This window comes from Balaenoptera acutorostrata, chromosome 13 (assembly GCF_949987535.1).
Source record: "Balaenoptera acutorostrata chromosome 13, mBalAcu1.1, whole genome shotgun sequence".
In the NCBI taxonomy this organism is placed as follows: domain Eukaryota; kingdom Metazoa; phylum Chordata; class Mammalia; order Artiodactyla; family Balaenopteridae; genus Balaenoptera; species Balaenoptera acutorostrata.
The window spans coordinates 54,688,211-54,704,154 of record NC_080076.1 but is presented as its reverse complement, the minus strand read 5'-3'; the positions used below and the strand labels follow the sequence as shown (position 1 = coordinate 54,704,154).

General features: G+C 36.5%; 1 protein-coding gene across 11 annotated transcripts in view; it reads left to right on the top strand.

Moving 5' to 3' along the window:
- The window catches only part of GREB1L (GREB1 like retinoic acid receptor coactivator), a 267,385-nt gene that overhangs the window by 140,439 nt on the left and 111,002 nt on the right, over positions 1-15,944 (top strand). For all 11 annotated transcript variants that reach the window (XM_057526312.1, XM_057526317.1, XM_057526315.1 and 8 more), the window contains 3 exons: positions 523-687; positions 895-1,092; positions 9,349-9,525. In XM_057526312.1, coding sequence (XP_057382295.1) covers positions 531-687; positions 895-1,092; positions 9,349-9,525 — 532 coding nt within the window. In that variant the 5' untranslated portion in view covers positions 523-530. The remainder of the gene's footprint in view (positions 1-522; positions 688-894; positions 1,093-9,348; positions 9,526-15,944) is intronic.

Below are 15,944 nucleotides of genomic sequence, written 5' to 3'. Positions count from 1 at the left end.
AATCTTGCTTTCAGGAATTTGTTAAATATGTTATCATAAAGCTTTTATTTTTTTTTCCAGAGAAGACTCTTTTTCCCTCCTAGGGTAATAAGATCTTAGTAGAGAGAGAAGTAATTTGATATTTACTCTGAAACCACTGATAGTGTTCCTATGGGGTTTTGGCAGCCCACCAGTTTAAGAAGGTGTGGCCCCATTGTCACCATGCTGGGCTTCACGATTGACAGGTCAGTCTTGATTTACTAGTTGGAGAACCTTCACTTAAAGCACTTATTATGGTTTGATCCTCAGATACAAGATCCCTTAAAGGGGCTTTTTGAAAGCCCCTCTGGATTCTAAAGGCAAGAAGCAAAAGTGATGTAACAGATAAATTGATAAGTTGTCTCAAGAAATATAGGTAAAGTTCATATAGTTCCAATCTTAGGATATATGGGTATAGTTTATATCAGCTATCTGTGTACTTTGCAGACATATGGCCCTCTAATTGTATCAATTTTCTCCTTTCTCTTTTTCTTTGGGAGGTAGTGTAGACCATGGGGAATTCATATGCTGGGCAACTGAAATCTGCTCGATTTGAAGAAGCTCTCCACAACTCCATAGAAGCCTCTCTCAGATGTAGTAGTGTGGTACCACGACCAATTTTTTCCCAGCTTTACTTGGACCCTGACCAGCATCCTTTCTCATCTGCAGGTAAGTTTCTCAATCCCACACATTCCTAGACTCCTTTTAATAGAAGTGGGATCTCCAAATCTGGGGATATCTGAAATAAATGGGTTAAATGTTAGCCAATGCCAGTCTCCCTGTCCTCAGATATTTTTCAGAACTATGAATTTTTCTTTTGGTTATTTTCCCACAAGCATTTTTATTAAGTTAGCTATGATTTATTTGCTTACCCAGATGTAAAACCCAAGGTGGAGGATCTGGATAAAGATTTGGTACACCGCTACACTCAAAATGGAAGCCTGGATTTTTCTAACAATCTAACAGTAAATGAAATGGAAGATGACGAAGATGATGAAGAAATGTCTGATTCAAATAGCCCACCAATTCCCTATTCACAAAAACCTGCCCCCGAAGGGTCTTGCACTACAGATGGTGGGTTTCCTTTCTTTTTTTTTTTTTTTTTTCCAATTCCTCTAATATTGTCTGGCTAGTTTCCAATCACTGCATGGGATGCTCAAGGCTGGAAACCAGTAATTACAGAAAGGAATGAGGAATGATTATGCTGTCACTCACATTATTGCCTGTGATTTCATAGCAGGTGTCTATTAAGAAAGACAAGCATTATCACCCCATCTTATAGATGAAGAGACTGAGATTCACAGCAATTGAATGACTTCTCTGAGATGGTATGTGGCAGAGGCAAGCCTAGACCTAGCTCAGGACTTTTTCAATGCTCCAGGTGCTTCCTGCAAGAATGTGACTCTTTCAGAAACTTTATTTTAGTGATCTCTCTTTCTACGTCTTTCTGTTCCACTCTCAAAACAATTACAGAGATATCAGGTGTTTTAATATTTACCTTTTCCATATATTTTGAACATTCATCCAGTATACTGTTATCGCTAGAAGATTAAAATGAACATATTTTGATAATCCCAGTTTATTTATCTTCAACCTCCTCTTCTACCAAGGCTTTAACCACACTTTTAAAAAGAAAATCCTACATAAAACGTTTTCAGTATTTCATGGTTTTGGTGATGTAACAACTTAAGTTATACTCTCTTCCCTCCATTTAGTGGTATACGGTGCTGTTTTCTGGCCATCCCAGCCTGATTTCTAATTAGTTCATAATTTGATAGTTTATAGTTTGCCCATAGCTCTTTCAGCTTGGCTCATTCTAAGGTAGTTCTAAGAGTCCTCTCCCTCAAAGGCAGAAGAGCCCTGAAATTTTCCTTATGAATATAACAGTGAAATAGGGCAATACAGTGCCTGGATTTGTTTCAGCATACCACCTCTTCATGGGAAATCCTCTATTTACCTAAGACTCCTAAGACTTAAAGGAAGGTAAAGCTATTTTTAGAGGCAATTTAGATAAGCAGATACTTAACACCCCATGGGCTTCTGGGGGTGCCATTCAGATGTAAATTCTGGTTGCTAATTTCTTATGTAAATTATTGGTAGGTTCCTACCCTGCTGGGAGGCAGTTGATGTCTAAAGGGGTAAAGGGCCGCCAAAGTTTAGGCCTCCAAATACTGCTTTGATTAGTTTGTGTTTACAGCTGTTTCAGTAAACTTTCCCCTCCCCCATTTAGATTACTCTGTAACCTTCAAGCTGGAGATAATTGGAGAATGCAAAATCTGGTTCTGTGAAGTGAAAACCTTGGCTATTAAGGAAATGCAGATGAGGTTTACAAAGAAGGGCTCTGTACTATGGCTCCCCTTTAAAATTAAAATCACTTGCTGCGGGGCTTCCCTGGTGGCGCAGTGGTTGAGAGTCTGCCTGCCAATGCAGGGGACACGGGTTCGAGCCCTGGTCTGGGAAGATCCCACATGCCACGGAGCAACTGGGCCCGTGAGCCACAATGGCTGAGCCTGCGCGTCTGGAGCCTGTGCTCCACAGCGGGAGAGGCCGCGACAGTGAGAGGTCCGCGCACCGCGATGAAGAGTGGGCCCCGCTTGCCGCAGCTGGAGAAAGCCCTCGCACAGAAACGAAGACCCCACACAGCCAAAAATAAATAAATAAAATTAAAAAAAAAAAATCACTTGCTGCAAGAGTCTTGGTTTTAAGGCAGCACGTCAGTATTACTCCCAGAAAATGAGTTTGAGAGTAGGGGCAAGTTTGTCAAATAAATTATTTGTGTGCCCCATAACGTACTTTTCTTTCCTTGACTACAGTAAATAGGCTTACACCCCCGCCTTAGGGTACTGTTTCCCAGGTCCTCCAGTAGCCTCTAAAAGAAAGATCCTATCTTTCTTTCAGGATTAGTTCAGATATAATTTAAAATTACCCTAGAGGGGAGTAATAAGGTTACTTCTTATTTTATCTTAGGTTTTAATTGAGATTTAATATTTATTATATTAATTTTCTGACATATTTCTAATAGTGGGGAAATCGAACTACCTGCTACACCAGATATCTGGATCCTATAGGTCTTGAAATATAATCACATTTCATAGATTCTTTAGCTACTTCTTTAGAGACACACAGAGCTTATTTTCAATCTTTTTAAAAAACTACATTAAATATTGCTCTTTGCATAATATATTTTTTCTTATTTGGGGATCCCTGATGATATATTTTGTATATAATTAGCTGATCTGAATCCCAAGAATGAAGGTTTGGAGGAAACAGTCCAGACCCTTGTGAGCATATTCTCAAACTAACTACAAAGTGAACTCAGGAACTTTTCCTTGACTTTGCAACCATTTCTGGCCTTGGATTGATTTCTTCCTGACCCTGTTCCTGGACTCAGCCTTGTCTTTTCTTTCTTACCTATTCTCTTTCCTCTTAATTAAATCACCTGTGTGGCTTGTGCTGGTGATTAACTAGAAGGCAAGAAGATAAAACAGGACATTTTAAAAATGGACTTAAAAAAAATTTAAGTGTAGTTGATTTATAATGATGTGTTAATTTCTGCTGTACAGCAAAGTGATTCAGTTATACATATATACATACATACACACACACACACACACACACACACACACATATATATTCTTTTCCTTTACGGTTTATCACAGGATACTGAATACAGTTCCCTGTGCTATACAGTAGGACCTTGTTGTTTATCCATTCTGTATATAATTTGCATCTGCTAACCCCATACTCCCAATCCATCCCTCCCACTTCCTTGACAACAAGTCTGTTCTTTGTTAGACTTTATTTAAGAACAGTTTTAGATTTACAGAAAAATTGCTAAAATAGTACAAAGTTTCTATATATCCCCACAGTTTGCCCTATTGTTAGCATGTTACATTACTAGTAATTCTAGTAATAATGAAAGTCCATAGTTTATTTGTGTTCTTTAGTTTCTACCTAATGTCCTCTTTCTGTTCCAGAATCCCATCTGGGATACTACATTAGATTTAGTCGTTATGTCTCCTTAGGCTCCTCTTGGCTGTGACAGTTTCTCAGACTTCCCTTGTTTTGGCTGACCCTGACAGTTTTGGGGATTATAGGTCAGGTATATTCTAGCAGACCTTCTATTGGAATTTGTCTGATGTTTTTCTCCTGATTAGACTGGGGTATGGGTTTGGGGGAGGAAGATCACAGAGGTAAAGTGCCATTTTCATCATACTATATCAAGGGTAAGTACTATCAACATGATTTATGACTATTGATGTTGACCTTGATCACCTGGCTGAGATAGTGTTATCTCCACGCTCCCCCCCCCCCCGCCCCGCCCTCATTACCATTACTGTGGAAGAAAGTCACTGCACTCAGCCCACACTTAAGGAATAGGGAGCTATTCTCCACATCCTCGAGGGCAGAGTATCTAATACATTATTTGGAATTCTACTGCATGGAAATTTGTCTCTTCTCCCTCGTTTATTAATTTATACAGTCATTTATTTATATCATTATACACTTATGAATATTTATTTTATGTTTTGGGTTATAATCCAATACTACTTTATTTTTTTGCTCCAATTTTTCCAGTTTTGGCCATTGGTAGCAATTTCAGTTGGTTCCTGTTCCCCTTTTATATGCTCCCATGATTACGGTTTTCTTTTTAGGATAAAATAGGACATTTTCTCTTTTCATTGTCACAAGCACTTTCTGAAAAAAAATTTTAAGAGGAGGTTTGCTTCCTCCTTCTATGAGAAAAACATTCTTCTCCTAGAATCGTCATTAATAATTATTACTTTTCACCTCTAGGTGTCCTCATATCATAAATGGGAAAACCTTCAAATGCTGTAGCCCTGAAAGCTATTTGTGCTTCTTAATTTGAGTGGACTGTGTAGTTTTCATTATACCACAGAAACCACTCTGAAATCATCTTTCTTCCAGAGAAAATCCTGCTTTCTTCAGATATTTTCCACACTGACTGTGTCTTCTCTACTCTATCCCTGTTTAGCCCAAAACTGAAATTGTACTTTTCCCCCTTAATCTCCCTTTGGCTGCAATGTATTGCTTTGAGAAAGCTCACCAGAAATGTCCCTCTCTAATCAAGGGACACCTTTGTGACTTGCAAAACCATGAATTTTAAGGATTCATCAGCAGGTGTGAGACAGATGGTTGCTGACATAGCCCATGGGTGGCAGGGGCTACTGTGTCAAGTACCCCCCAGGATTCAGCCTGGAAAGTTGAGTGATGAGACTCAGCAAGGATAGGCAAGGAAGAAGCTATAGGAGAGGGTCCTACATCAGACCAGGGAAGGTGAAGCATTCTGTGAGTCAGAGCGATGTTAACGAGGACGAAGGAGGCTCTAACCTGGAGTCAAGAGACCTGGGTCCCAACTTGGTGGGTTGCTGGGTATTTGACCTTGGGCTGTTTTCTTAACCTTTCTGGGCCCTAGTTTCCTCATTTACATACTAAAGAGATTGGGATAGATTAGTGTTACCCAATCTTTGACTTACAAATCTCTCTTATAGTAATACATAATCTTTTGAACCCCTTAGGAATTTAAAAACTAATTCTGTCACTATATGGCATGTGATAAAGAATAGATTTTAAGTAGAAAATATTTATTTTAGATTAGTATATTAATATACTCTTTGATATTATTCATGCATGAGAAAATATTGCCTAAATTTTATCATTCAGTCATTGCTGTTTAATTTATTTTAAATTGGTTGTGTAAGGAAAAGCATGTTTTGTTGACAAATTCAAAAATAAAATGTTATACTTTTGGGGGGTGGAGAAGGGGAGCCAAATGTATTTAAATATTTCCCAGCATCAAAAAAAGAGTCAAAATCTACTTTTAATACCCAAATTTTGGGGTTTGTATGCTTTAGGATTAAAAGGATGTACTAATTTATTTTTATAATTTTTGCTCTACGTGATGAAAACGTTTCAGGCTGTTGTTTGCAGAATTTCTGTACAAATAACATGCTGCTGAAAGAGGTAGCCTTTTCCCTCTTACATGAAAAGCCAAATTGGATTATAATCACTAAAATTTTACCTTATCATTGCTTTTTTTTTTTTTGGTGCCCTAGAAACATATTGGTGCATTTTATATAATTTTATAATTTGATGAGTGGGGTTGGGGTTGAATCTAACTTTCATATCTAGCAGAGAGCATCTTAGGTACACTTATAAAATGACTGTGTCCATCAAATCCGTGTTCCCTAAGCTTCCCATTATTAGCCAACAGCCCATTATGGGTATATAAATTAAGCAACACATCAATACATGTGACTGATAATAAAATCAATTTTAAAATGTGTAGTAATCAAAACCACACATTGATATGGGGTTCAGCTGAGTGAGTCCTGAGTTCGTTCAGCTGATTTCCACTACCCCTACATGTATAGCATGGAAAGCCCTTAGAACATTCTGTTTTAAAAGTAGGATATTAGGGACTTCCCTGGTGGTGCAATGGTTAAAATACACCTGCCAATGCAGGGGACACGGGTTTGAGCCCTGGTCCGGGAAGATCCCACATGCCGCGGAGCAACTAAGCCTGTGCACCACAACTACTGAGCCTGTGCTCTAGAGCCCGCACACCACAACTACTGAAGACCGCGTGCCCTAGAGCCCATGCTCCACAACAAGAGAAACCACCGTAATGAGAAACCTGCGTACCGCAACGAAGAGTAACCCCCACTCGTCAAAACTAGAGAAAGTCCGTGAGCAGCAACTAAGACCCAATGCAGCCAAAAATAAATAAATAAATAAATTTATAAAAAATAATAATAATAAAGTGAAAGTAGGATATTAGAATAATTATTTATTAGTTTTCAGAAATTGGTAATGTTATCTATTTTAGTTTCACTTATAGTTCCCAAGTATCATGGAATACCTTTACGAATCTCTGGGATTTTGATAACTACTTGTTGGAAAATCCTGTTATCAGATGACCTTGAGGTTCCATATAGCTCTGATGTTCTAAAAAGCTTGTAATTGCAAATTGGTACAGATTGGTACAGACTTGTCTATTCTTTCTAATATTGAATGACTGTAAGTTTAAGAAGGTTGTAGTACTACTTCTTAGTGACAGAGAAAGCTCCTCAAGCATCCTGTTTCCATCAATAGGTAATCGTAAACCTCTCATCATTGAATTTTCTACACCATTTGGGAGGGTATTTTATGTTTTGCCTTTTGGAGAAAGTCATAATAAAGGTGCTACCTCCTAGGGGAGATCTGTTTCTAGGTTTACTGTCTATACACAAATTAATAATTCCTTTGATTAAAAAAATTAATGCTCCTTTTGAGACTTTAAAATGCCCCTAGATTTAGTATTTCAGAATTTCATGAAAAAGTCTGTGTTCACCCCTCCAGGTTTCAGCTCTGGATTATAACTATTCTTAAGCGCTTTTTTTTGGCCAAGTTGAATAATATGCTTTTCACCTGTTTTTATATAGCAAACTTTCCATGTCTAACATCACTGGACATTATGGGACTCATTTTGTAACCTTGGACAAATACTCTCACCTTTCTGAGCCTCATTTTCTCCATATATGAAAAAGAGATAGTGATACCTAGCTAGAGTTGTTGAGAGAATTAAATGAGAAAATCTCTGCAGTGTTTAGCACTGTACCTGTCTTATGTTAAGCGCTCCATAAATTTTAACTGTCACTAGTATCATCATCATCATCATCATCATCATCTCCCAACTTTCAAAAATGTGAATTTTGTCCCTTAATGGGGGTGGGGACAGCAGATTTTTTTAAGGGTTCTATGTATCTATAGGCTCCAAAATATGTTTGTAAACTGAATAAATAATATGACTCACATGTATAAATGACTATTGTCCAAATAAATATACATGATATTGTGAATAATAAAATACAGATTCATTTAAATTGTTAAAGAATTCACAATAACATTTTGATATTATTTTTCTCAATTTGTGAACACTAGAAGTTATATTTGAATTTTTTAAGGTTAAAAGGGGATCTACAAGCTTGAAATGGTTGAAGCCCAGTGTCTTTATCATTCTAGTCTTTGATTTCTTGCTTTTTCTTATTCCATTGTGTCTGCTTTTGAGGTTTAATGATCCAGACCATGCAGCAGATTCCTATGCACCATAACTTCATACAATGTTTGGATGTTGTTTTCTTTTTATTTCTCATATACTAACTGATGGCCTCCAACTGTTTCTTGGCATTTGGTTAACATCATAATATGAATTGATGCTGGGAGAACCTAGCATGGTTCTGGCCCACTTTGTATTGGGCAATAATGATGGTGGTCTCCTCAGGTTTGTGTGTGAGAGTTAGGTGTCCATCCTCCATTGTCCTGGTTTATGTCGGGTACCCACACCTGGAGTGATCAGCTATGACCAGAAAGGTGGGATATTCCAGTGGCCCGTCTTGGACTGGGTGCCAGCTCCAGCTCAATCTGGAATATCACAGCTGTCCAGGGAAATCACATAACTAGAGTGGTGGGAATCATTTCCCAGAAGATGTGGAGATTGGTGCTTTGTAGCAGAACATAGCTGTCCTCTGTAATATTGTTTTGTAATTATCAGTTCCTTATACATTCTTCTAATTGACTACAAGTGAGTTCTTAGAGGAAGTGTACTTTGTTCAGCTCTATCCCCAGGCCTAGGACAGCATCTGTTGCAAATCATTTTTAATAAATGATGAACTAATGAATTAATGTAATACATTACGGTTACAAAGTGGTTATGTATGGTTGTTTTGTTTTTTTTAACTGGCCATCATCAAAAAATCTACAAACAATAAATGCTGGAGAGGGTGTGGAGAAAAGGGAAACCTCTTGCGCTGTTGGTGGGAATGTAAATTGATATGTAAGGTTTTGTCATGTCTTTCCTAGTGCAAATAACCTAAACAGTTCTGAGTTCTAGTTCTGATCCATTCATTTATGATTCACCAAACTCCGAGCTTCAGTCTCTTCCTATATGAAATGGAGAACATCTGTGTTCTATGATTGTGCCCATTTAGAGAAGTGAATTTGCATTGAAAGTAAAAATACTATATGATGTGCACATAAAAATTCCGTATGTTTTTCAGAGTTTGCTGTGTATTTATCATTTGCTTACTTGTGGATCAGAAAATGTAAAGTCATCAGTGTTGGCTAAAACAGTTGGAAATACCTCCTTTTAGTGTCTTTTTAGCTCTGCTCAGAGGAGCACATATGATAGATGTGTCTTTTGGTTGGAGTACATGGACTTTAAATTTAGTCCTTAATAGTGATTCCCACAGGTAATCAACTCTCCAAATGGGTGATGAGGAGTTATAAACTCTCTAAACATTCCACTGTGTCCTTTTTACTGGTTTTTAGGTTTTTGTCAAGCAGGAAAGGATTTGCGTTTGGTATCTCTGTGTATGGAACAAATCGACATCCCAGCAGGATTCCTCCTGGTGGGGGCCAAGTCTCCCAATCTTCCTGAACACATCCTAGTGTGTGCTGTAGACAAGCGATTTCTACCAGATGATCATGGAAAAAATGCACTTTTAGGTGAGTATTTCATACCTATAAAATTCCTTCTGAGATAAAGGAGTTAAAATACAAGTTTATTTTAAATTATCACAGAATTTTTAAAATCACAGAATTAGCTGGGGATTATATATTAGTTTAAGTAAGAAACATTTTTTCATTTAGTAACTTCTTAAAAATTAGCTTTCACTTTTTTATTAACTCTCAAAACATTCACCTTAATGAAGAGACTTTTTTAAACTAGGCATTAAAGAACACCATACAATTTATCAAAAATAAATATTTGTGAAATAAAGTAGGATTCACTCTCCATAGAGTCATTGATCTGGATCTGATATCAAATAAACTCTCAATTATTCAACTGTGGATTATCCAGGTTGTAAGTCATTGGTAGTTTTTCTCTACCACCCATTATTTCTAACTACACTTGATTGATGTGATTCTCATTTTATATTTAGCATTAGTTCAATCAAGATAACTAGGAATATACCTATGATGTAAAGTGTTTTAACTTTATGTCAGAGTTGTTTTACTTTCTAGTATTACTTTGGACTTTTTTCACAACATAGCTTTCCTACATCATGGGAAATAACAAAGAGTGGGTTTACTTTTTAATTATTCTTTTTTAAATTGAAGCATAGTTCATTTACAATATTATATTAGTTTCAAATGTACATCATAGTGATTCAATATTCTTACAGATTATACTCCATTAAAAGTTATTACAAGATAATGGCTATAATTCCCTATGCTGAAATATATATTCATGTTGCTTATCTATTTTATACTAGTAGTTTGTATCTCTTAATCCCTGACCCCTATCATCCACCCCCTTCCCTTTATCCACTGGTAACCACTAGTTTTCTATATCTGTGAGTCTGTTTCTGTTTTGCTATATACATTCATTTGTATTATTTTTTGAATTCCATATGTAAGTGATATCATACAGTATTTGTTTTTCTCTGTCTAACTTATTTCACTAAGCATAATACCCTCTAGGGTCATCCACATTATAACAGATGGCAGAATTTCATTCTTTTTTGTGGCTGAGTAATATTCCATTGTGTGTGTGTGTGTGTGTGTGTGTATCACATCTTCGTTATCCATTTGTCTGTTTATGGATACTTAGATTGCTTCCATATCTTGGCTATTGTAAATAATGTTGCCATGAACGTTGGGGTGCATGTATCTTTTCAAATTAGTGTTTTCATTTTCTTCGGCTATATACCCAGTACAGGAATTATTAGATCATGTAGTAGTTCTATTTTTAGTTTTTTGAGGAACCCACATTACCCTTTTCCATAGTGGCTGCACCGATTTACATTCTCACCAACAGTGTACAAGGGTTTCCTTTTCTCCATGTCCTCACCAACATTTGTTATCTGTAGACTTTTTGATGATAGCCGTTCTGACAGGTGTGAGATGATATCATTGTTGTCTTGATTTGCGTTTCTGTAATAATCATCAGTGTTGAGCATCTCTTCATGTGCCTATTAGCCATCTGTATGTCTTCTTTGCAAAAATGTCTTTTCAGGTCTTCTGCCTATTTTTTTTTTTAATTTTTTAATTTATTATTTATTTATTATTTTTATTTTTGGCTATGTTGGGTCCTCGCTTCTGTGCGAGGGCTTTCTCCAGTTGCGGTGAGTGGGGGCCACTCTTCATCGCGGTGCGCGGGCCTCTCACTATCGCGGCCTCTCTTGTTGCGGAGCAGAGGCTCCAGACGCCCAGGCTCAGCAGTTGTGGCTCACGGGCCCAGTTGCTCCGCGGCATGTGGGATCCTCCCAGACCAGGGCTCGAACCCGTGTCCCCTGCATCGGCAGGCAGACTCCCAACCACTGCGCCACCAGGGAAGCCCCTGCCTATTTTTTGATTGGGTGGTTTGTTTTTTTGATACTGAGTTGTACGAGCTGTTTATGTATTTTGGTTAGTAACCCCTTTTGGTAATATCATTTGCAAATATTTTCTCCCATTCCATAGGTTGTCTTTTCATTTTGTTTTTGGTTTCCTTTGCTGTGCAAAAGCTTTTAAGTTTAATTAGGTCCCATTTGTCCCATTTGTTTATTTTTGCTTTTATTTCTTTTGCCTTAAGAGACAGATCCAAAAAAAATATTGCTACAATTTATGTCAGAGTGCTCTGCCTACATTCTCTTCTAGGAGTTTTAGGTTTTAGGTCTTACATTTAGGTCTTTAATCCATTTTGATTTTATTTTTATACATGGTGTGAGGAAATGTTCTAATCTCATTGTTTTACATGTAGCTGTCCAGTTTTCCCAGCACCTCTTATTGAAGAGACTGTCTTTTCTCTATTGCATATTCTTGCCTCCTTTGTCATAGATTAATTAACCTAGGTGTGGACTGTCTATTCTGTTCCATTGATCTATGTGTCTATGTGCCAGTACCATGCTGTTCTGATTACTGTAGCTTTGTTGTAGGTCTGAAGTCTGTGAGGGTGATACCTCCAGCTTTGTTCTTTTTTCTCAAGATTGTTTTGGCAACTCAGGGTCTTTTGTGGTCCCATATGAATTTTAGGATTTTTTGTTCTAATTCTGTGAAAAATGTCATGGGTATTTTGATAGAGATTGCATTAAATCTGTAGATTGCTTTCAGTAGTATGGCCATTTAAACAATATTAATTCTTCCAATCCAAGAGCATGGGATATCCTTCCATTTCTTTGTATCATCTTCAGTTTCATTCATCAGTGTTTTATAGTTTTCAGAGTATAGGTTTTTCATTTCCTTGGTTGAGTTTATTCCCAGGTATTTTATGCTTTTTGATGTGATCTTAAATTAGATTATTTTTCACTCTCTCTTTCTGATAATTCATTATTGGTGTATAGAAAAGCAACACATTTCTGTATGTTAATCTGTATCCTGCAACTTTGCTGAATTTGTTTATTAGCTCTAATAGTTTTGGGGTAGAGACTTGGTTTTTCTATAAAAAGTATCATGTCATCTGTAAATAGTGACAGTTTGACTTCTTCCCTTCCAATTTGAATTTATTTCTTTGTCTTGTCTGATTGCTGCGGCTAGGTCTTTCAATACCAGAAGTGGCAGGAGTGGGCATCTTTGTCTTGTTCCTGAATTTAGAGGAAAGGCTTTCAGCTTTTCACCCTTGAGTATGATGTTAGCTGTGGATTTGTCATAAATGGCCTTTATTATGTTGAGATATGTTCCCTCTGTACCCATTTTGATGAGAGTTTTTATCATGAATGGATGTTGAATTTTGTCAATTGCTTTTTCTGCATCTACGGAGATGATCATGTGATTTGTATCCTTCCTTTTGTTAATGTGGTGTATCATATTGATTGATTTGCAAATATTGAACCATCCTTTCATCCCTGGAATAAATCCAACTTGATCATGGTGTATGATCCTTTTTATATATTGTTGGATTCAGTTTGCTAATATTTTGTTCAGGATTTTTGCATCTGTATTAATCAAAGATATTGGCCTGTAATTTTCTTTTTTTTATAATGTCTTGTCTGGTTTTGGCATCAGGGTAACGGTGGCCTCATAGAATGAATTTGGGGAGTGTTCCATCCTTTTCGATTTTTGGAATAGTTTGAGAAGGATAGGTATTAGCTCTTCTTTATATGTTTGGTAGAATTCCCATGTGAAGCTGTCCAGTCCTAGACTTTTGTTTGCTGGTAGTTTTCTTATTACAAATTCAATTTCACTGCTAGTGATCAGTCTGTTCAAATCATCTGTTTCTTCTTGATTCAGTCTTGGCAGATTGTATGTTTTTAGAAATTTGTCCATTTCTTCTAGGTTGTGCAGTTTGTTGGTGTATAACTATTTGTAGTATTCTCTTATGGCTTTTTTTGTATCTCTGTGGTATCAGTTGTTATTTCTCCTTTTTCATTTCTTATTTTGTTTATTTGTGTCCTCTTTTCTTCTTGGTGAGCCTGGCTAACAGTTTATCAATTTTGCTTATCTTTTCGAAAAAAACAGCTCCTGGGTTTCATTGATCTTTTCTATTGTTTTTTAAATCTCTGTATTATTTATTTCTTTCTGATCCTTATTATTTCCTTCCTTCTGCTGATTTTGGGCTTTGTTTGTTCTAATTCCTTCTGGTGGTAGGTTAGGTTTATTTCACATGTTTCTTGTTTCTTGAGGAAGGCCTGTATTGCCATAAACTTCTCTATTAGAACTGCTTTTGCTGCATCCCATAGATTTTGCATTGCTGTTTCCACTTTCATTTGTCTTGAGGTATTTTCTGATTTCCTCTTTGATTTCTTCATTGACCCACTGGTTTTTAGTAGCATGTTGTTTAGTCTCTACGTGTTTGTTCTTTTCCCATTTTTCTATCTGTAATTGATTTCTAGTTTTATACTGTTGTGCTTGGAAAAAAAATACTTGATATAATTTCTGTCCTCTTAAACTAGTTGAGACTTGTTTTGTGGCCTAGCACGTGATCTTTCCTGGAGAACATTCCATGTGCACTTGAAAAGAATTTGTACTGTGCTGTTTTTGGATGTAATGTCCTGTAGATATCTACTAAGTCCAACTGGTCTGTTGTGTTGCCTTATTGATTTTCTGTCTGGATGGTCTGTTCATTGATGTAAGTGGGGTGTTAAAGTCCCTTACTATTACTGTGTTATTGTCGATTTCTCCTTTTATGTCTGTTAGTGTTTTCTTTATATATTTAGGTGCTCCTGTATTGGGTGCATATATGTTAAATAGTGTAATATCCTCCTCTTGTATTGATCCTTTTATTATATTATGCCCTTCTTTGTCTTTTGTGTGTTATAGCCTTTGTATTAAAGTCTATTTTGTCTGATGTAAGTATTACTACCCCTGCTTTCTTGTCAGTTTTGTTTGCTGAAATATCTTTTTTCATCCCCTCACTTAAACTCTGTGTGTGTCTTTAGCTCTGAAATGAGTCTCTTGTAAGCAGCATATAAAAAGGTCTTATTTTTTAATCCACTCAGTCACCCTATGTCTTTTTTGTGTGTCCAATTTTTTATTGTGGTAAAATACACATAACATAAAATGTACCGCCTTAACCATTTTAAGTGTACAGTTCAGTGGTATTAAGTACATTCATCTTGCTGTGCAAGCATCACCACCATCCAACCACAGAACTCTTTCCATCCTGCAAAACTGAAACTCTGTACCCATTAAACACTAACTCCCCATTACCCCCTACCTCTAACCCCTGACAACCACCATTTTTCCTTATTTTTTTAATCTGCCCTTTCCCCCCACACCCTAGCCTCTGGTAACCACCATTCTACTCTCTATTACTATAAGTTTGGCTCTTGTTATTATTATTTTTTTACCCTATGTCTTTGGACTGGAACATTTAGTCCATTGACATTTAGATAGATATGTACTTATTGCCATTTTATTACTTGTTTTCTGGTTGTTTTTGCAGTTCTTCTCTGTTCATTTCTTCTTCTTTTTGTTTCTTCCCTTGTGCTTTGATGATTTTCTTCAGTAGTTCCTTTCTTTTCAGTTTTTGTGTATCTCTATTAGGTTTCTGATTTGTGGTTACCATTGGGTTCATATATGTTGACCTATAAGTATATCTACTGTTTTAAACTGGTCATCATTTAAATTCAAACATATTCTAAAAGATCTACTTTTTTTACCCCCCTCCCCCACATTTTGTGTTTTTAATGTCATATTTTACATCTTCATGTGTTTATCCCTTAACCATTTATTGTAGTTACAGTTTTTACAATTTTTTGTCTTTTAATCTTTGTATTGGCTTATTTAAGTGGTTGATCCTCAGTTCTTACTATATATTTGCCTTTCCTAGTGGGATTTTCCATTTTCTATAGATTTTTACTTCTTTTCTACTTAGAGAAGACCCTTTAACATTTCTTTTAAGGTAGGTTCAGTATTGACAAACTCTTTTAGTTTTTGCTTGTCTAAGCAGTTCTTTATCTCTCCTTCTATTCCAAATGATATTCTTGCTGGTATCCTAGGTTGCAGGTTTTTCCCTTTCAGCACTTTGAATATATTATGCCACTTCCTTCTAGCCTGTGAAGTTTCTACAGAGAAATCATCTGACAGCCTTATGGGGATTCCCTTGTATATGACTCTTTGTTTTTCTCTTGCTGCCTTTAGAATTCTCTATCTTTAACTTTGGTCATATTAATTACATGTCTTGCTGTGGGTCTGTTTGGGTTCATCATTTTTTGGACTCTCTGTGCTTCCTGAAGCTGGATATCTGTTTCCATCTTCAGGTTTGAGAAGTTTTCAGTCATAATTTCCTCAAATACATTTTCGATCCCCTTCTCTCTTCTCATTCTGGGACCCCTATAATGACAATGTTGGTATGCTTAATTATATCCTAGAGATCTCTTAAATTGTTTTCATTTTTTAAAATTTGTTTTTCTTTTTTGCTTTTCTGATTGTGTGATTTCCATTACTCTATCTTCCAGATCACTTATGCGTTCTTCTGTATCTTAGTCTCCTATTCATTCCTT